Genomic DNA, 22,506 nt, shown 5'->3' with positions numbered 1-22,506 from the left:
CAAACTTCCCTAACTGAATTTATGAACTTTTCCCCCATGATTTGGGAGAGAACCATGTGGATGATTGCTCTGTCCAATGGTTACATGGTTAACAAGTCAAGGATTGGCTTTCAGAACATTAGCCCTGTTGTGAATGTAGCCACAGATCAATCACAGAAACTCCACAGCCATGATATGTAGTGGGAAAGGACTATATGCCAGGATACGGCCCCAAATGTCATCAATTTTCTGAGTAAATGGGGTTGCAATGAATTTTTTCTAGAGACAACATGGAAATGAACACTAAACTTGCATTAAGTTCCACTAAATTTCCTGAAGTGGCTTTTATGTTGTGTCACGTAAAATGCAAAAATTAATAGGTAATGAAGTGTTGTGAACACAGAATGAAGTACCATGGCCTGATTGCAAACTAATACATAGTCATCTGCTCCAACATGTAGTTAATGGAGGACAATTCTACCAACAGTTGCAAGTCATGACAGCTACTGGTAAATGGAAACTAAATGCTGAGAGATAGTTTATCTATTATAGATGCTGGAGACGGATAAAATAGGCTTCAGTTCAAAACAGGATGCTAGACTAGATGGCCTGATACTGTTAGGCACGCCCAAACGTCTGAAAAATACATACACATTAACTGTAGAAGGACAAGCCATGTATTTTAAATGACTACATTTTACTAGTGTTTTTTTTCTTTAAAAAATGTTTAGGGGTACTCTCATTTTCCTGCTCATATTGAAATACTGCTCTTAATGAGGTCAAACTTAGATTCACAAAATGTTTAGGGGTAATTAGTATTATTAGTATTAGTATTACTACTAGCACTACTACTACTAGTAGTAGTAATACTAATACCAGAATTGGGACTTAGGAGACATGGGAATGTAAGCCATTTGCAGGTCTTAAATCAGTCTTTTAATTGTGTTACCGGAAAAATCTGAGGGCTCCCTTGGACAAAAAGTAAAGACACCAACCAGAGTAAATTGGAGCAAATCAGCAGCCTGTAGGCTTGGCCTTTATTGAACCGTTGCAACAGGGTGCTCCGCTCACTTGCAGGAGAGAGGAAAGACACAGAAAAATGGTGTGTAAGGCCTTATAAAAACTTTTGAAATTCCCATCCTGTAGGTCAAGCCCACCCCCAGAAACATCATGCCTACATCACAGAAAGGAGGGGTTGAGGGAGGGGTGGTGGTGGTAACCTGTGTCCTGTCACCTGGCTGGTTCCCTTCTCCCCCTCCCCATGAGTCATTTTCAGAAGACAAAAGGTAGTCACAGTTTCCTGCCCCCTGAGGGGGAATCCAATCACTGTTCTTTTGTTATAGTCCATGTTGAATCCACTCGTGTATGCAGTCCGTTGCGTTGTTGATGGTCTTCTGTCTGAGACCATCAGGGTTGGCATAGCAACTGGGCAGGGCTCCTGTGGATGTGCTGGTATGCTCAAGGGATTATGGTGGCCTGTATCAAACCTTCCCCATTTTGTAGTCTTTCCTTCATGGAGTAAAATAAAAGTGGAACAGTGCAAATCCGATGTATGGTTGATTTTCTATGAATTTATAACAGAAGCGTAGTGTATGTAGTGTGTGAGTGTGAGTGTGTGTGAAGTTTGTAGAAACTGAATGATGGGGGCGGGGTTCCTGCTACAGTTGCTTGCTTAAAATGTTTTTAATACAGATGTTTTACACAACAGCAGATTTGTATTGAATGGACAGGAACTGAAAGCTACAACATGTAAACATAAATTCAGAGTGAAGGGAAATGGAGCTGATTCTTCCCTCCGCTAGCTGCCTCCACAGGAGCCGACAACATTATTTAAGCTACCTGAAACTGGACAGAATCTTTTCCATTTCAAAGCTCAAGGAGGGGGGAAGCCTTTTTGAACCTTCTCCGAGATTTTTAATAATTGCAAAATGCTTAGGTGACATCATGGCTTATTCAGAAAGCCACCCTCTGCTGAAAGCGGCGAGCATAGGATAGGAGGGAGGGAGGGAGGAGAGCAGGCAAGAAGATTTCCTAGACTGGCTTTTCTTTACCAGTGACAGATCCAACGGGGGGTCTTTTGCAGGAATCTGCATTCATCACAGAAGGATGTCTGTTTTGCCTATTGTGGAATATGCTGGTAGGATTTGGCTCTCGCACCCTTCCTGGGTATTCCTTTAATGATAATAAAATGTAAAGAAATACCTGTGCACGGGCCCAGTTTGACCAGGCATAACCATTAAATTGGACAGCCGTGTTTAGGGGAGGTATACTTCGAAATACAGATCTTGGAGACAGATAGCAGGGAGAGCCTTGCTGGTGACATCAAACTGGTCACTGCTGGCTCCAAAAACCAGGGCAGAGGCATGGAGAGGGAGATGCTGAGGGAAACCCATGTGCTTCGTTCCTCCCCATGACACCATGTACATTCAGCCAGGCTTATTTCCTGACTGGCTTTTGACTCACAGTCTAGAGGACCAGAAAGACATTGTTCTAACCCTACAAGTTCTTGCAACCTTTAAAAAAACACTCCTATGAATCAATTCTGCTTGTACACGCTCACAAATTAGCCAAGTTTCAATGAGGTAAGAATGGGGACTGCAGGGCACAGACAATGTGCCTGCTCTTTTCACAAATGAAGCCCGAGCGTCTTAGGCACTCGGTGTTCTTCCATTTTAATTCATACTTGGGGTCCAAAATCACACAGCATCGGGAACTGATTGGTTCTGTCCTTCCATCCCAGTTTCTGAAAATGAGAAACACAAATTTGTCTGACTTGCATGCTATCAGGGGAATCCAGTATATGGGGCAGGATCATGAACTTGGGAGCAGGGGTGGTAAGCAGATGCTGGCCTCAACTTTTTTGTGTGGGATAACTAGTCTCATATAACCAACATGCTTAAGTCTAATTAATGCATGAATGGGTTAATGCCACAGACAGAGAGAAAGCTGCCCTGTCAGGCTTAGCTAGGTCATTCTCCCGCACTTTGGTAAGGAGGGAATCAAGCCCATTGCTGTTCCCCTCCAGTTTATCTGAGAAACTCAGTGTGTAAAGAGGTCTGAGCTGATTGATCTTACAAGCCATTCTTGTGTTCCTATACCAATAATTTAGAAACTTTCACCACTGAAACAAAGCCCAGGTTTACAACCTGTGTTTTCTGACTGCTGTATGGAAAAGTACATGAATCTGACCTTTGGAGAGTTTGGGAAGATCTGCTACCATATTCTAAGAGGAGAGGTACTCAGAGGAGGAAAATGGTTCAGCTTTAGCTGTCAAGTTTGGAGGGGGGAGTCATTGCTAGTGCACTATAAGCACTAGGGAGCAGATCTAACTGTAGCTAATGCACATAGTAAACAGGGGTGGACAAGGAGTCATTGCAAATCAGTGCTATGATATGGTAGAGAATTTTCAACTCAATAATGCTACTCACGTGTAGGAATGATTTTTGAAGTCTTGCCACATCCACTTTCTTTCAGCCTCTATGTAAGTCAGTCCAATCCAAGTGTTCTCGCTTATCGGCAGTTCATCTTTCAGAAAGTCCTCATAGAAAATGAAAATAACATGAATTTGCAGTTGTCTAGCCATATAATATTTGCAAAATTGCACATATTAGGCAAGTGTTCATAGAAATGAATATATTAGTGAAAGTAACACACTCAATTATATTTTATTTATTCCTTAGATAGAATTACCTGTTCATTTTCACTGTCAATCACTATTAGATCTGCACCTAGGGCTTGGCAGAAACTTCTAGCTGTATTGTGTTGCATTTTTTCTGTGGAATAGTAGTAGCATTTTTCCTGAAACTTATACCAGTCATCTGCACACTTTGGAAAGCCTGCAATATATGGAAATGTTGATTAATGCTACCCAGCATGAATATATCTTAGATGTTTTGCTGGTCAAAGGATGTTATTGTGCCTGGAGTCATACACTATCATAATTGCCAATAAACACACATTTCAAAACCAGTCCCTTTGCCTTATCCAGATGGTGTGTGTGTGAAATATCATCACCTAAGGGCGAACCATAAAAATCTGGGTTCAGTTAACGGAGAAAGATGTGATCTGTGATTTGACTTTGGCTGTGTGTGCTGGGGAGATATGTGAAAAAAAAATGTAATTCCAAGAGGATCTCTTTTACCAGTTCGTGTGTGTGTGTGTGTGTGTGTGTGTGTGAGAGAGAGAGAGAGAGAGACTTCTCATCTCTCTTGCTCCAGCATTCCATCCCCCTCCTCTCTGTGTGTCCCTCTTGATCTCTGTCTTTGTTCTCACCCTGCCTCCTCACAGGGACTCCATTTTCCTCCCACTAGTCTCTCAAACTGCTCCTCCTTTCCCTCATATTCTCTCTTGTCAGTTTTCTGTCTTTTCAGCTGCTGATTTGAGCCTTGAAAAGCAATGTTATTAGTTTGTGGTTGCCAGACCTCTTTATTCACTGGATCCAGCAAATGTTAGAATTTAATCAAGTCAGGCTAACTGCCTGGGTGAGGGGCCATTCAGATAATAAAAGAAAGGTGATGGGCCATTAAGAGAATAAAGGAAAGAGGGCTCTGCGTCCAATGGCAAATGGGAGGGCTCCTCCTTCAGCTCTCAGATAGATAGAAGGGCAAAGCCTGAGTTTGAGGGCAGAGTTTGCTGCAATGTGAACTAGAAGCTGGAGAAAAAGCTGCAGGCTGGAAAGGCAGAAAGTGGGCCATAGTTGATTTCTGCTTCAATCCAAGGCTGCAGCTATGGGAGAAGCAAGAACTTTTTGGGGTGTTGATACTGTGAACCCCTCCATCATAGGCTCAGGTTGCATATATGGGTAAATATATCATAAAGACACCACAGTCTCTGCTGTGCCTCATTTCCAGAAGGAAACATCTGAAACCCCTGGAATCCAGGCACTTCTCGGAGACTGGAGTGGTGTGCAACAATACATATAAGCTAAAAGAGGAATACATACAGCTGAATACATAGAGCTGAAAGAGGAAGTGGGACAGAGTGTCTCTCTCTCTACTTCCTCCTTCAGCACTATGTACTTCTGGGGGTGGGGTGGGGCAGGTGGAACTACACAGAAGTAATACCCAAAAGATTTTACCTTCTTCAGATCTGAACTTACATCTAAGACATGCCATTATGAGAGTAGCTGTTGTTATGATCAAGGAGCAGAGCAACAGAACTGAGAAGATCATGAAGGGTTTCCTGCCAAAGGGTCCCCACTTGCTGTCCTCAAATGTAAACAGTGCTGCAAATTAAGAAGAATAAACCTGGAAGCTCAAGGAGGACCACAGGATTTCAGGAGCAGGACTGTTGAGAATAAAGAAGGCTTCCCTCAGAGAATCATGGCCTCTTTGGTTTGTTAAGGGTTCTCTTCAGAGAGCTACAATTCCCAGGATTCACAGGGAAGAGGGATTGGCTAGTCTCCCTTCCATCCAGGTTTCCCTCTTCCCCCCTGCCAAAATACAGCAAGCGTTCCATGCCTACTGAGCATGCTCATTCTGGGTTTCAAAATATTTTTTGTCCTTCTGGAAAACCTTGAGGTTTCCCCAAAGCTTCTGATACCTCCCTCTTGTGTGTGGACGGTGCCATTTTAGCTACATGAGGCTCCTTTGAATTTTGGAAACGGAAGGAATGAGAACAACAACAATGTTCATGTGGTCCTCCAATACATCAGAGCCCAAAGTGGGACAGGGAAGTAGATGAACAGTGTAACTGGTGTCTGAATTGGGCAACAAAGGCTTTTTAAAGTCTAATGAGGAAGGGGGATATTATTTGTGCTCCTCTTCAGACTGCAGTACAATAGAGAGACTAAAAACATTTATTTGTGCCATTTGTGGAGGTATGTTAATTCTTTTCACCTGGTTCTCTTTCCTCTCCCTTCTCTGGTAGCCTTCTCAGCCGGATGCCAGAAAACCTGATATACTCATATTCCTGCGCAGCATTCTTATATCCTTGCTGGTCCAAAACCACTGATTCTAGAGACAGAAAAGGTGTTGTTTTTTAAAGAGATTGCCTACTTGGCTCTCCGTTGTGACTTTCCAGATTTCATGGTCTTGCTACCCACTGGAATTGGGCATGTCCAGCTTTGTCACTCATTCTGGAATAGTATATCATTCAAAGAGCCAAAACTGGGGCAAAAGAAGCTTATTAGCAAATGTAAATATTAAGAATGCTTGTGCTGGTAGCAAGTAAGAGGCTAACATGTTAATGTGACCATGCTGCAACTGCTGCAGCAACTGTGACTGTTTATTGCAATCTTACTAAACAGCCTCCCAAGACTGGATAACTGTGGCAGCATGATCTAGTCCTAATGAGTATAGAGTATAGAGGAGAATTACTAGAGTATAGAGGAGTAATGAGTATAGAGGAGAATTATAGTTAGGAATGATAACCTTGTTAGATCACTCACATAGGGAATTGTGTGTTTTATATGTGATGTGGACACAACAGCAGCAGAACTAGAACAGCCTTTTGAGAATTTCCCATTCTCCTCCCTTTCTGCTTCCTTCCACTGCCACCCTGATTTACCTGCGCTTCCAGGTTCTGACTCTGAGGAAACTTCAGCATTCTGAGACAATTTGTCTGAAAGAATGTCTTTCTGGTAATCTTCATTCCAATAGTCTTCATTTTGATAGCCGTCATCCATGATGGGTTTGATTCTTCTCCTCGAATGCCTCTCAGAGCAGCTAAGCTCAGTAACCGGATGCTTGTGCTTGCTGTCTATCACTATCAGCTTCCTTTCTATCTAACAAACCACAGAAATGTCAGGCGCTTCCCCACTCCTTTATGCTCAGGAAGGGGAGTGCAACTGTCATGGCTGAATGTAGCAAAGCAGGATGGGATGGTCCTAGCTAATTATGGCTGAACTGTGAAAGAGACTGAAGCTGATTCGTTACAAAAGGTTCAGACAACTATGAGTGGGCTCTTAATGAAAGAGCAAGTGACCAGGCTTCATGTTATTTGAGAAAAGAAAGGGACCGCAAAACAAAGGTTCAGATTATCATAAGAAATGTCTGAAGGTGTCTGAAAGAAAGTTGATCACCCAGGTATCTGCCAAAATTTTCATTTGCCCTAACACTAGCAAGACGCACACTCCATCTGTGCACAGCATTTTTCTGGAAAAGTAATTTCATCTGTATTCTTTTCCTTGCTGTTGTTATTTTTAAGTATTTGTTTTTTATCTTATTGATTTACCTTGAGAAATTATCCACAGTGTCCCACAGGGCTCCATTTTGTCACCCATTTGTTCAACAATGGGCTGGGTGTGTGTGTGTGTGTGCGCGGGGGTGGGGTGGGTGGTCCTATAAACTGAAATCAAATCCAGACAAGACAGAGGTCCATTTTATTTATCAGATCTCTCTTCTGCTAGGTGTCAGGGTGGTTTGCAAAATTAATACATACAGTTATAAAACAATTGCAACCACAAAACAGGAAACAGGAAAAAACAGCTTCATATATAAAACAATGAAAAACAATTGCATACATACAAGTAGTTTAAATAGTTTTAATACAGATGAAAACTTGGATAAAGCTTGTTGGAAGAGGAAGATAAATGTGTGTGCCAAGTTGTTGAGTCTAGGAAGTGAGCCTCCTTGTGTATTGGGATGGGCACTCCTCTAGAAAGGGTAAGTTTGTAATTTTGAGGTGCTCTCTGGGACAGTGGTATGCAACAGAGCCTTCTCTGTGGTGACCTCTTGACTATTGGAATCCCTACCTTTTAGATGTGTGCATGGCACCATCTGCTTATATTTAAATGGCATACTAAGATGTGATGTTGGAAACAGAAGTTTGGGGAAGAGATTCTTCCTCTCTCCTCACAGAGATAGGCCGATTGCTACAAAGCACATTAAAACTCAGTTAGATTCTGCATCTGCCTTCATCCACCTTTAAACCAATGGTCCCCACAAAAATACGTAGGCTAGAATAAATCACAGACACCTTGTTTTGTAAATAAAGATTTTACTTACAAAGTTTCAGTAGTTACAGTAAACAAGTCTCTGTCCATCAGAAGTAAAAATAAAGAAGAAAAATGGTTTCAAACAATTTAAAAGGAAAAGAATGTGGTTTCATTACAAAAGGATCATGCGGTCTTTGTGTTAACAAAGACATGCAGGCTGTGTAAATCTCCTAGCTAGGAAAATTTACTTGCATGTATATTTTGTTGAGCTGGGAGCCATGCATAGCTACCAGCTTTTTCCAAGAAAGAGAGTATATAGGTACAACTGAGGTATGTAGAGAACTGGTCTTAACTGACCAACTAACTATGGGCTTTGGGTTGTGTATGCAGAAACCTGTTCAGTTGATGGAGCACAATTAAAGCTGTTTGAAATTATCACAAAGAAAAGCTACATGCAAGAACTAAACACATTAGGGTTAAAAACTACCATGTGCATTAGGTAATACAAGACAGACATGTTGAATTGTGGTGTATTGTCAAACCAAAGAAATGACAGCTGATATTCTGACCAAGCCACTACCAAGAGACAGTTCTGAAAACCTTCAAGTCAAGATGGGACTCTGAGTGGGTCGTTAATTGTGCATGCAATTGCTACATTTGCTTGAGAGGCAGTTTGTGGGATAACCAGCCTCAAAGAAACAGCATGCCTGAATCTAATTAGTATTTGAATTGGTTTCTAGGATTCTAACAAGACACACCTTTTAACCCAAGCTTTGGGGAATACTTGGTTGGTTGTCTCACCTTGCAGTTGTTGATTTTTAATACAATGGAAACAATTCATGAAATACTGTTAGGAATAGAGCACGCGTTTTCACAGCAGTGACACATCTGTTTGACTGGTGTATGTCCTTGCTACAAGTTGCTTTTGCTTTTCTTCTGTATTTGCTTTGTACAATTATCTTTTTTAAAAAATTGTTTCTATGGAATAAAAATAAAGCAAATAATTTCAGTGGGGTGAAAGTGGAGACCGCAGAACGCGGGTCACCTCCTTGTCCCTCTCACAGACAGATAGATGGAGCTTATCACAGGGAATGTTGTTCCACTTGCCCTTTGAGGCTTCATCTGAAGTAAGAACACAATGGGTCTTATAATTATATTTGTCGGTAAGTTGAATGTTATCTGGCGTCTCCCAGTTTCTGAAAAAGATAGAACAGCGTGAGTCACATACCAGCAGGGTGATGAGAGGGGACAGAGCTTGAAGTTGGGAAAGAAACAGCTGCTGGCCTCAAATTTTCTGCAGATTCTGAGCAGCAGGATCAACTGCAGGTGACTGCAATCCTAGGAGCACTTTGCCCGGGAGGAAATCTCCCTTAAACACAGTGGTAAAGGTAAAGGGACCCCTGACCATTAGGTCCAGTCGCGACCAACTTTGGGGTTGCAGCGCTCATCTCACTTTATTGGCCGAGGGAGCCAGCGTACAGCTTCCGGGTCATGTGGCCAGCATGACTAAGCCGCTTCTGGCGAACCAGAGCAGCGCACAGAAACGCCGTTTACCTTCTTGCCGGAGTGGTACCTATTTATCTACTTGCACTTTTGATGTGCTTTTGAACTGCTAGGTTGGCAGGAGCAGGGACCGAGCAATGGGAGCTCACCCCGTTGCGGGGATTCGAACCGCCAACCTTCTGATTGGCAAGTCCTAGGCTCTGTGGTTTAACCCACAGCGCCACCCGCGTCCAAACACAGTGGTACTGACTTCTAAATAAAGATGCCTAAGATTGTGGTGCATGTGAAGAAGAGAACATCACATTGACCAAAGAGGATGGTGCTGCTTTCACACAGCCAGTCCCAGATCAAACATCAAACATACTTGTCATTTATATTGAAGTACTGTTTACTTCAATGGCTCTGGTGGCAGCAGGATCTATATTCTTCCTTCTCCATCCAAGTTTCCTGCTATGCCCTTCATGCTTTTATCTACCACCTATAAAATCTAATAAATACAAATAGCTGCTGTTTAGATTAAAGACCAGGGGTGAGGAATAGGATATAACTAGGGGGTTGAATCCTTATCTCCTCCACCCACAGGCCAAGTGTGACAGGTGGGTAAGGCTGGACGCCTGTCAATCACCTGGCATCAGAATGACATCATATGACCCATTGTTGGACACTAAAACCCTGACAATCAGCTGATCAAAGCACCACATACAGCACAGGGATACTGGCCCAGTCCCATTTTTATCGCTCCACACCTGATGGAAGAAGGAGAATTAACATGGGAGGCTTTTAGCCAAGCTGGCACTCCATGTAACATCCACCTCCATACGGACCATATATACACTGGTCACATCAACACCCTACATTTAATTCTTTGCCATGGGTGCTGACAGCTGTTAGGAGACACTTAATACACCACAACTCCCAGGATTCTCTGGGTGAATCCATGACTGATAAAGTATAAGAGTGCTTTAAAGGTTTGGTTTGGTGTGAATATGTTGTTTCCTGTCCGTATTATGGGAAACACACTTCCAAATTTTTACTGCTGAAATTCTTAAAGCTTTCTGAGCCTCAGTCTCATTGTGTAAAGATAAAGGATGATGCATTGAGGAATTCTACTCACTCAAAGGTCAACTCTGTACCATCCACCCATTGCCACCCTGCTACACCCTCTGCATAACGCAAGCCAATCCACAGATTCTTCGTGGAATCCATTTTATAAATTAGAAAGTCCTAGACAAAATGAAAACAGAATTACTCCTGCCCAATATTTTTGCCAAGCACTTTTGCATGTTCTTTTCGGTAATATATTCATTTACATACACTGTTTATCCTAGTATATAGTTTTGTACACATTACAAGGATTGCATTGCAAAATTCAGAGAAATGCAAATCTTAAAGGATGACAGCACTTTGGTTCACATATTGTTTCAGGAAGTGTGAATTTGGTTCACATATTGTTTCGGAAAGTGTGAACTCAATCCAATTTCTCTCCTGTCTATACTTAAGTCTCAACTTCAGATCAGGGCATAGGACTGGCTTTTATGGGAAAGCAGTTCTCTGCCATCTGTTGTTTGCCTGCTTGCAGTAATTTCTACCTAGCAAGGAGAGGGTGTCCTATGCAACAGTCTCTGAATCTCCACATCTTAGATGAGAGAGTCAGGACAGGAGAGACTCACCTGTTCCATTTTGTTGTCAATTATCATCAGATCTGCACTCAGCCATTGGCAGAAGCTTCTGACCTCACCCCAATTTCCTGTTTTTATGGGAAAGAAATAGCATTTCTCCTGAAATGCTACCCATTCATCTGGACACACTGAAAAGCCTGCAAGATAAGGATCCTTAAACAATATATCCCACAGCAAGTGCATCCAAAATGTTCCACTGGTCATTCATCCGATATTTCTATGACTGGTGTCACATACTACATGAACATTCAGCAAATGATACAATATCTAGGAGTTTTTAATCATATGATAGTTAATCACATGATAGTGTGACAGCAGAGACATGGGGACCTGCTCCCTTTTGGAAATCCAAAAGGGGTATTTAGGTTTCCCATTCAACCCACATACCCCACTGACCTTAAGATGGTGTGCCGCTTTCCTCACAACTTTCACCATAATGAGGAAGAAGTCAATAAAGACATCAGTGCAAGTATTTCAGCTTACCAGGTAGAAAAATCTCCCCTCTCCTCCCCCTGCACACTGTTCTGGGGTTCTTACAACCCTCCAGATAGGATTTCTGATTTTCTCATATATTGTGAAGTGAGTTGCAGTAAGTATCAGCTAATCAGCAATGATTTTAAACTGATGCATTTCAACAGTGTGATTCAGCTGCAAAAAAAAAAAAAAAAAGAGGGGGGAGGCTAAGGCAATCTTCAGCCTCATTAACAGGCCTATAGTTTCCAAGTCATGGGAATTCATAATCCCACTTTATTCTGCACTAGTCAGACCTCATCTGGATAACCATGTCCAAGAAGGCTATAGAGACAATAAAATGGGTTCAGTGAGGACCACTGGCTAATGAAGATACAGTGGTACCTCGGGTTAAGAACTTAATTCATTCTGGAGGTCCGTTCTTAACCTGAAACTGTTCTTAACCTGAGGTATCACTTTAGCTAATGGGGCCTCCCGCTGCCACCGCGCCTCCAGAGCACGATTTCTGTTCTCATCCTGAAGCAAAGTTCTTAACCTGAGGTACTATTTCTGGGTTAGCGGAGTCTGTAACCTGAAGCGTCTGTAACACGAGGTATTACTGTATTTAGGGATGTGGAAAATAAATAAATAAATAAATAAATGAAGAAAGGAAGGTGTAAACTAAGAACTGGGTATATTCATCCTGGTTTGATTTGGTTAATTTGGGGGATTGGTGGGGAAAATGTGGCACTCTTCCAATACCTGAAGGGCTGTCACACAGAAGCTCATTTTCTTCTGCCTCAGCAAGCGGGACCAGATCTAGTGAGCTGAAGTTATAGGAGGAAAGGTTTTGGCTGAACAACAGGAAAACATTCTGGATGGTAAGAGTAGTTTGGCAGTGGAACCAGCTTCCAAGGGCGGTGGTGGGCTCTCCCCCATTGTAGGTCTTCAGTTAGAGGCTGGAGAGTCATCTGCTATGAATGTTCTAACTCTGGATGTCCTGAGTTGAGTAGAAGGAGGTGGCCTGAGGCCTTCATTCACTCTATGATTCTATGGGAGGTGGCCTGAGGCCTTCAATCACTCTATGATTCTATGTCTATTTTGTCCTCAGATTTCTGTAGCTGAATGCAGGTTGTCAATGTATACTTTTAAGAAAGGAATCGTGTGTGTGTGTGTGTGTGTGTTGGAGTTTTTAGACATTTAAAACATGGCTGTATGCAATTGGCATTTCTTAAATAAAATGAATTGAGAGGTGTTAGATATTTAAAAGATGGGTGCATGCGTGCCATGCTTTAAACGTGCATCATGCTTTAAGCTTCACAGAAGTAATAACCAAAAAAAGTTTAGCCTTCTCCAGATATGGACTTACATCTAACAGATGTCATCACAAAAGCAGCTTTCACCATGATAAGGGAGCAGAGCAGCAGAAGTGAGAAGATGCTGACGGGTTTCCTGACGAAAGGTCCCCGCTTGTCATCCTCAAATGTATACAGTGCTGCAAATAAAGAAGAGTAAGCCACCTAGAAGCTGTAGGAGCGTCAGAAAATTTCAGGAACTAGAAATCTTGCAGGCAAGCAAGAGGCATTAGCACAGTTGAAGGACAAATTCCAGCCAGGAAAAGCAATCAAGGATGCTAAAAAGCAGGGACTGTGGCCTGGGGAGGAAGCATGACTCCGTGAGTGTCCTGAGGGCCGGGCCACATTTGACCCCCAGGCTTTAGGTTCACCACCCATTTTAAGGGATTACGGTTTGAATTGAAAAAGTCTGATTCTGTCAGGCTGCTGCCAGCAACTCCCATGGCCGGTTTACCCAAGAACATATAAAGAAGGCAAGGAATGTTCTTGCCATCCACTTTTTATTCAGTATTTACAGAGAGAGGCTTTAGAACCCAGCCTCTTGGATAATGGCCTTGTCCCAAGTGAATCTCCACACACACACCCCATCTCTCCCACTTCCTTATTCGTCATCCTCATCACCTCTACAGGTGCTGACAAGTGCCTTTGAGCTCTGGCTCTCCTACTTTCAAGGCTCGACGGGTTCTGGGTGTGTGTGTCTGGAATGCTTTCTAAAGACACTGAGTCCATCTGCTGTCACCCTCTTGGTACTTCCTCCTCCTCCTCCTCCTCCTCCTCCTCCCTCTCCCATTATTTCTCAACTTTCCCCCTCATCTGCCTCTGAGCTATGACCTCCCTCAAACCCGTTGTAATTCTAAACAGTCCTCCTCTTCTCTGGAAGAGTCAGGCTAGGGAGGCACCATTCCTCCTCTGCCCAGTCCCTGACAGTTTCATATATTGCACAAGCATATTCCCAGAGTTTTCCAAGCACATTAGAAAAGTTCGTAATATCATTTGTCAAGTTCATTGAACCTTTCACCTGGCTCTGCTTTCCCTCTGTTGTCTGGTAGCCTTCTCATCTGTATGCCAGAAAACCCGATGTACTCATATTCTGGCTCAGCATTCTCATATCCCTGGTCCAAAATCATTGAGTCTACAGAGAGGAAAGAGCACTTTTAAGAGACTGTCTGCTTTGTGACTTTCTGGATGAAAGGGTCTTGCTGCACCCTGAATGGGTGCATATCCAGCCCTCTCTTTCTACAGTACACAGGTAAGAAACTGTAACACAAACCAATGAGAATATAGCCCTTTTGCTGGCTTCTGTGGGTTAAACCACGGAGCCTAGGACTTGCTGATCAGAAGGTTGGCGGTTCAAATCCCCGCAACGGGGTGAGCTCCCGTTGCTCGGTCCCTGCTCCTGCCAACCTAGCAGTTCGTAAGCACGTCAAAGTGCAAGTAGATAAATAGGTACCGCTCCAGCAGGAAGGTAAACGGCGTTTCCATGCACTGCTCTGGTTCGCCATGCTGGCCACATGATGCAAGAAAAAGATTTTTGGTACCTATAATGACAGTGTCCCCTGACCAGAACCCCCTTGACATGATGTTATATCTCCTTGCAGACACAGATAAGTATGCGACCTGGCGGGTAGCACTTTTTGCAACTGCTGCTAGGAAAATTAGAGCAAATTATATAGCCAAGGTAGCCATTAACTGTAAAGGAGATGAATTTATTTGATCCCATCTATCTACCTCAGGCTATGCTCTATCTTTGTCACCAAACTCTGAGTATAAATTGCACACTGTATTAATTGATACTGTTTTTAACATTAGTGACCGTGTGATGATTTTAGCTTATGAATTTTATTGTTTAATGTTTTTATTTGTACATTGGGGTACTTTTATAGCTTTGTTTAGAGTACGTAATGTTTTAATAATACAAATGTTTTAAGTCTTTTTTTACCAATTCAGTATAATTTCTTTTAATTGTCAAATAATTCTGTGTACATTGCGGCAGCCTTTGGCTATGTGCAATAAAACTGACTGAGACTGAGACTGAGACTGGACCTAATGGTCAGGGGTCCCTTTACCTTTACCTTTTTCCCTACCTTTATAACATTTATGTATTGCATTTTATTAAGAGCATATTAGTATAGGCAATACTAGGGCTACCTTCTGGAGCTTCCTGGTTTGAGTGAAATGTCTTTGGGGGATAGTGAGACATAAGCCTTGGAGAACGTGAATCAACTAGTAATATGGTTGCTTTAATCAAGTTTCTTTCCCCACCCCCAATGTTTCAGGTCAGCCTCTTCACTTTGGCAAATATTTCTCCCCAAATTCAGTTTAATGTATTGATTTACTTTTTGGAGGTACCAAGAGATTCCAGATATACTAAACTGCTCCTTTTCCAGTCAATTTGGTGGCTGCTGACTAGTAGTCTCCCTATAGACATTGCTTCTAACTTTTGCCCACTGTGGGACAGGGGTCCTACCATCCAGCCCTCACTCTTGAAAATTGAGCCCTTTGGAACACATATCTAAAAATTGAGGAAAAAAGTTTCGATATATAAGAGCTGACACTTTTTAGCAGATATACATTTTAAGAAAGTTTATACAGCAAGCCAAATGTTAGCAGCTGACATTAACTAAACTGTAGTGAAAAATGTGACTGTTTCTTACAATGTTTCCACAATAACCTCCGAGTTCTGCAGCAAGAAATTTTATTGCTCTTGGAGAACTGTGGCTACATGGCATAGTGCATAAAGCTGCAAATTTCACTTCGGAATAAGACACCTTCCCTAGGTAAGGGCACCTCCTTTATTTTGCTTCTGTTGTTCTGTTGTTCTGCTGCTGCCGCTTTGCCGGTGAGTCTTGGGCTTGGGGGCAGGCCCCATACCGCTTTGCCGGTGAGTCTTAGGGAGGACCGCTCCCCCTGCAAGCCCATTCTCCACCTTGGGCCTGGGGGCGGGCCCCATACTCCACCTCAGCATATAAGGCTCCAAGGAGGCCTCGGGACATTGCTACTGCCGCTTCGCCGTGAGTTTGTGGGGAGGCCTCTTCCCCCTGCAAGCCCACTCCATCAGGCCAGGGGGCGGGGCCCACATTCACCACCGCCACAACTTTAAGGACACTGGTGCTGCTGCAGCAAATGTTAAAAATGTTTTTTATAATGTTTTTAGAATGTTGCACTATTTTAGTGTTGTTAGCCGCCCTGAGCCCAGCTTCGGCTGGGGAGGGCGGGATATAAATAAAATTTATTATTATTATTGTGTGAACATAACACCTTATTACAGAACCAGAGCAACCCTTTGAGAATTTCTTCTCATTCTCCCCGTTACCTGCTTTTGTAGGTTCAAACTCCGAGTGCACTTCCTCAGTGTGGGATATTTTCTCTGACACATTGTCATTGTAGTATTCTTCATTCTGATAGCCGTCATCCATGGTAGGTTAAGGCTGCTCCAAGTCAGAGTTCTTGGGGCAGATGCAACACTGCCACTTGTGCTTCCTTTCTGTCACTATCAGCTTCTATCTAGCAAGCCACAAATGAGTCAGGCCCCTAAATGCCCACCCCTAGCACCACCTCGCTGCTTGGGGTAGGGGAAAGTCTTCTTGTTTACTTGGTAAAAGCCAAGGGAAAGCACAATTTGTTGTTCTGTTTTCCCCCCCTTGTGCACCTCCCTTGCAACGATGCTGTGGACACTTTAAAGCATTGCAGTTCTGCAACTACGTAGCACTTAAAATGTAACATGCCTTACTTTGGTTCAGAATGTGTCCCTGCTGTCACAGTCACTTCTCTGCTGGGAGAAAAGTTGTGTGGTCTCCTAAAGCTATATGGATGTGCTTTGCACTTAAGTTCCTGTTTCCACAAGCCAAACACCTCCTCAGAAGTGGCTCTTATTAGATGGAAGCAGTTTACAATTTAGTTGTTACAATCACCATCAAGTCATTTGTATCATGAGTTGCACCTCCTACCTACTCAGCATCTGATTACAAGAAAAGCTCAATTTGTTCCAAGATAAGTTTCCAGCTTTTGGTGGTGAATAAAAGCCATCCTATGCACCCTTATCAGTAGATCAAAAGACCATGAGCAAAAACTGTTAACACTGGTAGAAGTTTGCAGTCCTATGTAGGCTTTAGTAAGAATGCATAAAAGTGGTTATTCGTTACGTTCCAATTTGGACAAGAAAATTGGCTTCCAGGTGGAAAAATCAAAATTAGAAACAGAACTGTTAGAACCCAAAACTAAGATTTTGTCAAAGATGTATAACTTGCTGCTGAAATGGAATACTCAGGATGAAACGGTGAAATCTGCTATGATTAAATGGGCACAAGACGTTGGACATAACATTATGTTTGCTGACTGGGAACAGTTGTGGACCACAGGTATGAAATTTACGGCATGCAATGCTTTAAGAGAGAATATTATGAAAATGATTTACAGGTGACCCCAGTCAAGCTAGCAAAAATCTATCATTTGCCCGATAATAAATGTTGGAAATGTAAAGAAACTGAAGGTACATTCTTTCACCTTTGGTGGACGTGCCCAAGGATTAAGGCTTTCTGGGAAATGATCTATAATGAAATGAAAAAAGTATTTAAATATACCTTCCTGAAGAAACCAGAGGCCTTTCTCCTGGGCATGGTCGGCTAATTGGTGTCAAAGAAGGACAGAACTTTTTTTACGTATGCTACAACAGCAGCAAGAATACTCATCGCAAAGTATTGGAAGACACAAGATCTACCCACTCTGGAAGAATGGCAGACGAAGGTGATAGACTATATGGGACTGGCAGAAATGACCGGCAGAATCCGAGACCAGGGAAAAGAGTCGGCGGAAGAAGATTGGAAGAAGTTTAAAGATTATCTTCAGAAATATTGCAAAATTAAGGAATGTTAGAATGATGTTGGATAGAAACTAAGCGGTTTCCAGCTGTAATGTTTTAAGAGATATGAAAAATAAGACTTTGGAATAAGCTAAATTAATGGCGAGAACTAATAATTTGCTGAGTTAATAATTGGAATTGGAATATAAGAAAGGGAGGTATGAGGAGGTCTGGAAAATAAGTTAAAAGAAAATAAGTAAATGGAAATTTTATGTGTTTTTTTATTTTTTCTGTTTCTGTATTTTTTGCATTATGTATTTTTGTTGTTTTTTCTTTTTGTTTTTACAGTGTATTTCTTTTGAAAAAATTTAATATTTATTTTTTTAAAAAAAATATTCGTTACGTTTCATGACTTGTAATCTTATTTAGTAATTTTCTAATGAACTGCATGGGGAGAGGAAGGAACTACTGTAGTACTACTGTACATCTGAGAGTGATCAAGCAGCATATACAAGAATCCACTCTTGGAATTGTAAGTACAGACTAATAGAATCATTGAATCAACTGTAACTTCTCCCACTTTTAAGAAGCATCAATTTGACGGTTTTTATCCAAAATGTTATGATGCAAGATGCCACTTCTGGGGTGCTTCTGGAGGTAGCTGTATCACTGAAGGCTCAGGCAGCCTCAGTGGCTAGAGGTGCCTTTTACCAACTGTGGCTGGTTCAACAGCTGCAACCATTCCTAGACTGGGAAAGTGTGGCCACATTTCCTCAAGGCAATGGACTATGTGGGGCTTCCCTAGTCACTTGATCCAGAAGCTGCAGTTAGTGCAAAAATGCTACAGCCCAGTTGCTGCCAGGGGTGAGACTTTGTTAGCATACAACAGCTGTACTCAGGGATCTGCCCTGGTTGCTGATTTGCCACCAGGCCAGGTTCAATGTGTTACTATTAGTATATAAAGTCTTTAATAACTTGGGCCTAGTTTACCTGCAAGATCACCTTACCCCATATATGTCCACTTGACCACTTCGAACTGAGGAATTGGCACTGTTACAGGTGCCACATAATACCCATTCTGCATTTGTAAAAATGGTATTTTAGTGTGGTAGCACCTATACTTTGGAACTCCCTTCCTATTGATACCAGGCAGGCACTTTTCAGCACCTGCTAAAACATTGTTTAGCGAAGTCTACCCAAATATCTAGAATGCTGTTGTGCTTTTTGGTTTATTGCTGGTTTTAGTTTTTTGAATGTTTTAAATTGTTGTTTTAATTGTTATTACCAATAAATTTTATTGTTTTATTCTTTTTGTAAACCACTTTGAAGTTTTTTCCCCACTATCCAAAAATAAATTTTATGACAAAAAACAAATAAATTCACTTACATCTTTATAATAAAAACAAAGATATAAGCCCAACAATTCAATGCTATTTGGAAAGAATGTGAACACTGTCACAGTCACACAAAATGGACTGTGCACAGAACAGGAACAACGCACTAAATGAAGTTGAGAGAGAGACAGACAAAAAACATCCTTAATGGATTACTTTATGGAATTTATTAACCAGGTAAACAATTCTTCAAAACCATTAGCATCTTCATTGTATGGAATGATTTGAAACTGACTGGTTTAGATGAGATTTCTGCAATAAAATATCTTTCAACAGTATATTCTTGGTATTTTAGATCATTTATTTTACCATTTTTAAAAAAAGGAAAAGAGAGAGAAATCTTAGTTTGGGGGTGACATCACTTTCCTCTCTTCTCAGGGCAAACAGGAAACACTGTGAAGGACCAGTTGTGCTGAGGGAAAGCCTTGTAAGAACAGCTCCTGGAATAACTATCAAAGGATATTTTCCTCAGGTGCGGAGACAAGTATTCAAAGAAGAATCATGGGCAGTGAACAGTGTATTTTACAGAAGCAGGTAAAGCTCTCACCGGTTCTGGAGTGTTTTACCCCTGCCCTTGAGCTTTTTACTTAAAGTGCTTCATTTGCAAGTCTGAGCCACTCTTAAGCAAACTGGTAATGTAATTTGTGGGTTTCACTTGATTTGCTAAGGCAGCTGCAGCTCATTCCTAGAGGCAAGACAGCAAGCAGACTGCAAAGTTAAATAATAACTGATAGGCACTAGGTAAGAAGCAGCAACAGAATGAGTAGAGACAATTTAGCTCATTCCAAAGCTGGCAGCCTAGCAATAACCTTTCATCCGTGCTTTTCTAGTGATAATGTCAGTGGGGTAACAACAAAACCAATACAACAGCATGAGAGGAATCTTTACATCAAATTACATAGCTCATATGCAAATCAGGACTGTGTTATCTCTTGGCTAGGAACGTGAACTGCATTCCCTCCTCAAGCCTTCGCCAAGAGTCAAGCAACAGAATTAAGGGTAGATTTCTGGAAACAAATTGGTCCTGTGTAATCAGTACAAATGCTGTAGAAACATTTATCATCAGTATATGGGACACAGTCACTTGTTCCGATGCCACTTGGTTCTCCCTTACCGTGCACCAAGCATGGTCAGGGTAGTTATTTTAGGATACTGTCAAAGTGTGTGTATATATGCATATACATATACATACACACACAAACAATCCAGATTAAATGAAATGAAGCAGTCAGCGGCCATCCAGGGCTTTGTCACGTGCTATTACTGACTCATCAAATTTTATCATGAGGGTGGTTCCCTTGTGCCAGTGGGCTGTCACCTTGGCAGGGAAGCCGCTGCAAGTGAGCATAGCCTCCACGATGCCAGCTGTGAAGGAAGCACAGTTGAGTGTGCTGTTCTCCTTGGGAACAGAAATGTAAGTATTGATAAGAGGCTCCTTCTCAATGATGTAGTAAGTCTTGTCATCGTCATTGGCTTGCTCCAGCTTGTCAGCCTCCTTCCCAAAGAGAGCCTTCCATACGGTAACCTTGATGAACAGGAGAATGTTGATGACCTTGGTTTCTCTCTTACCATTTTTCTCCCGCATCACCAACACATCCAGGATACGAGCACCCACCTGCTGACCTAGCTCAGAAAGTTTGTTCTGAAGCTCAGAAACAGAGTAGACCCTGTTCTGACAGTACTGCACAATCTCAGAAAACAATAATGAAAAGGCACTAAGGCTAACATCAGTCTTGGGTCGGGTGAGTGACCGTTCAAGGATAGCAGACTTTCCACGGGTAAAACGTGCGTCCATGATGCTATTAAGAAAGAAAATTAAAAGGGTAATAAGCACCTTTCTAAAATTCACACAACTGCATTTCAAATGGGGCACTACTTTATACAGCAACTTCTAAATGATATTTATTTTGCATGGAAGGACAGACATATAAGCTAGTACAAGGAAGTGGATAGGATGCTGAATCTGGGTATTGCCAGCCTAAGTTTAAATCCCCACTAGGTGACTTTGGGCTAGCCATCACCTCCCAGCCTAACATAATTCATGGATTTTTGTGAAGGTAAAATGTGAGAATTCCTATAAACATATAACATTCAGATGCTTGGGAAAAGGATTCAGTAAAACCACAATATAACAAGATATGCATATCTGCGGGGGGGGGGGGGAACAACCAAAATAATGATGCTTGATCACCTTCTCTACAAAAAAGGGCTGAGTAGTTCATAGCTAGTAGTTCGTAGTTAGCCTAGCAGCCCCTGAAATGGGGACAGTGACTTACAAAGATAACAAACTTGAAACTCCAGGTTCCTTTAGTCTATGCCAGAAATGGAAACTTATTATTGCAAGCCTCTTTTTATTCTATGTGAATTGAAGTTCTGTGAAAGGATTACCAAGGGATTCCTAGCACTCCTGCTAAATTGCAGTTCCCGGGGCTTCCTGTGGGAAAAGGCATGTCCGATAAGCCATATATCAAACCTGTTTACATTTATAAGCCAGATACGAGACACAACCCCACTTTGCACCACGAAAGAGCTGCCCCTGGGACGCAACTAGGTCTTTAGAGGGGACCTTCTCCCTCCCACTGTTTCTGCAAACCTGGAAGAATCACGGAGATTAAGAGGGGAAGGCAATAACAATAACAATAATGCTTCCTCTGCCTCCCCGCCAACTTTTACTGAGCCCAAATGCTCTTCATATCTCTTACCTACTGTGTGAAATTATCACTCTTTTGCAGCGATGTTCACCTTCCGCCTGTACGACAATCTTTACGGCCGCTGCAAAAGGGGAGAGGAGAAACGAATGCGTTTAACGGAAGTGGCGAAGACTCGGAAGCGTCACCATGGCAACGAAACGGGGGCCTAGGTGGTCTTGCGACCATCGTTCCGTGAGAATGAGCTAAAACGGAGCGTTTCCTCGGAGCGCGAGTTGAACCTAAGGGAGTATTATAAGGCTGGTAATAACAACCTGCGTGTCTTTAACAAACTGCGGAAGAAAACAGGGCTTGGTAGAAGTTCAGCGGCAGAGGTTGTGGCTTGAAAGGTTGAGCGGTCACCGTGGCAACCTGTCATGTACTCTATGGTTATCACACGATGAACGCCCGGCTGGATTTCCGGTCTCGTCTCTATGGCAAAAGGCAGTTATACGCATGCGCCCCTCATTTCCCTGTTTAAAGAGAAGAGTACTGGTGAGGTTGTGGTTAAGGCAGCTTTTCTCGCTGGTTAGAAAAAATGTAGAGAGGCATGGTGTGTGCTTTGTGCCCCTCTAGTGGCCAACTGGCATTGCAGTGATTTCAGCGCGGGGTGCGGGAATAACAAAAATATAGAGAGAGTAGAGAGTCTTGTGGCATTTTAAAGAGGAACAAACGTTTTCTGGCATAAGCATTCGTTCTTACTATGCCGTAGCACATTGGTTACAGTCTTTAAGGTGACTCGAAACTCTTAGGTTTTGCTGCATCAAACACACAGCTGACCCCTC

The 22,506-nt window shown here is 42.3% G+C and overlaps 3 protein-coding genes across 7 annotated transcripts; all 3 read right to left on the bottom strand.

The window, feature by feature from the left end:
- Nucleotides 1–740: 740 nt before the first annotated feature.
- Nucleotides 741–10,538, bottom strand: LOC307209340 (C-type lectin domain family 2 member L-like). Of its 3 annotated transcripts, none has more exons than XM_079964299.1 (7): nucleotides 9,723–10,538; nucleotides 6,487–6,695; nucleotides 5,817–5,933; nucleotides 5,078–5,203; nucleotides 3,670–3,815; nucleotides 3,408–3,517; nucleotides 741–2,722 (listed from the first exon to the last, which is right to left on the bottom strand). In XM_079964299.1, exons 2-7 carry the CDS (start codon nucleotides 6,602–6,604, stop codon nucleotides 2,554–2,556), a joined length of 786 nt encoding a protein of 261 aa, XP_079820425.1. In that variant the 5' UTR covers nucleotides 6,605–6,695; nucleotides 9,723–10,538; the 3' UTR covers nucleotides 741–2,553. The 3 variants fall into 3 exon arrangements, 2 of the variants coding, with proteins under 2 accessions (XP_079820425.1, XP_079820424.1); XR_013835551.1 differs by lacking the exon at nucleotides 9,723–10,538 and having other exon boundaries at nucleotides 744–1,634; nucleotides 2,308–2,722; nucleotides 6,487–7,224; XM_079964298.1 differs by lacking the exon at nucleotides 9,723–10,538 and having other exon boundaries at nucleotides 6,487–7,224.
- On the bottom strand, nucleotides 8,825–16,982 carry LOC307209339 (asialoglycoprotein receptor 2-like). Of its 2 annotated transcripts, XM_079964296.1 has the most exons (6): nucleotides 16,156–16,974; nucleotides 13,861–13,974; nucleotides 12,857–12,982; nucleotides 11,029–11,174; nucleotides 10,473–10,582; nucleotides 8,825–9,051 (listed from the first exon to the last, which is right to left on the bottom strand). In XM_079964296.1, exons 1-6 carry the CDS (start codon nucleotides 16,256–16,258, stop codon nucleotides 8,862–8,864), a joined length of 789 nt encoding a protein of 262 aa, XP_079820422.1. In that variant the 5' UTR covers nucleotides 16,259–16,974; the 3' UTR covers nucleotides 8,825–8,861. The 2 variants fall into 2 exon arrangements, with proteins under 2 accessions (XP_079820422.1, XP_079820423.1); XM_079964297.1 differs by lacking the exon at nucleotides 13,861–13,974 and having other exon boundaries at nucleotides 16,156–16,982.
- A 2,200-nt stretch (nucleotides 16,983–19,182) lies between these two features.
- Nucleotides 19,183–22,134, bottom strand: TRAPPC5 (trafficking protein particle complex subunit 5). Of its 2 annotated transcripts, none has more exons than XM_079967051.1 (2): nucleotides 21,741–22,134; nucleotides 19,183–20,833 (listed from the first exon to the last, which is right to left on the bottom strand). In XM_079967051.1, the coding sequence occupies exon 2, from the start codon at nucleotides 20,827–20,829 to the stop codon at nucleotides 20,263–20,265; it is 567 nt and encodes a 188-aa protein (XP_079823177.1). In that variant the 5' UTR covers nucleotides 20,830–20,833; nucleotides 21,741–22,134; the 3' UTR covers nucleotides 19,183–20,262. The 2 variants fall into 2 exon arrangements, with proteins under 2 accessions (XP_079823177.1, XP_079823176.1); XM_079967050.1 differs by having other exon boundaries at nucleotides 21,737–22,124.
- Nucleotides 22,135–22,506: the final 372 nt, after the last annotated feature.

Source organism: Podarcis cretensis, assembly GCF_951804945.1.
Source record: "Podarcis cretensis genome assembly, chromosome: 2".
In the NCBI taxonomy this organism is placed as follows: Eukaryota; Metazoa; Chordata; class Lepidosauria; order Squamata; family Lacertidae; genus Podarcis; species Podarcis cretensis.
The sequence above is the reverse complement of the archived record's forward strand: the minus strand, read 5'-3'. Positions and strand labels throughout refer to the sequence as shown.

What these genes read in the sequence shown, in the direction of transcription:
- LOC307209339 (XM_079964296.1), bottom strand. Translation starts at nt 16,258, where the DNA reads ATGGATGACGGCTATCAGAATGAAGAATACTACAATGACAATGTGTCA. An exon ending in CAGAGGGAAAGCAGAGCCAG is followed by an intron (nt 12,983 to 13,860) that starts GTGAAAGGTTCA and finishes CTTTATTTGCAG; the next exon opens with CACTGTATACATTTGAGGAT. An exon ending in TGTGATGACATCTGTTAGAT is followed by an intron (nt 11,175 to 12,856) that starts GTAAGTCCATAT and finishes CTTATCTTGCAG; the next exon opens with GCTTTTCAGTGTGTCCAGAT.
- TRAPPC5 (XM_079967051.1), bottom strand. Translation starts at nt 20,829, where the DNA reads ATGGACGCACGTTTTACCCGTGGAAAGTCTGCTATCCTTGAACGGTCA.
- LOC307209340 (XM_079964299.1), bottom strand. Translation starts at nt 6,604, where the DNA reads ATGGATGACGGCTATCAAAATGAAGACTATTGGAATGAAGATTACCAG. An exon ending in CATAATGGCATGTCTTAGAT is followed by an intron (nt 3,816 to 5,077) that starts GTAAGTTCAGAT and finishes CATATATTGCAG; the next exon opens with GCTTTCCAAAGTGTGCAGAT. An exon ending in TTCAAAAATCATTCCTACAC is followed by an intron (nt 2,723 to 3,407) that starts GTGAGTAGCATT and finishes TCTCATTTTCAG; the next exon opens with AAACTGGGATGGAAGGACAG.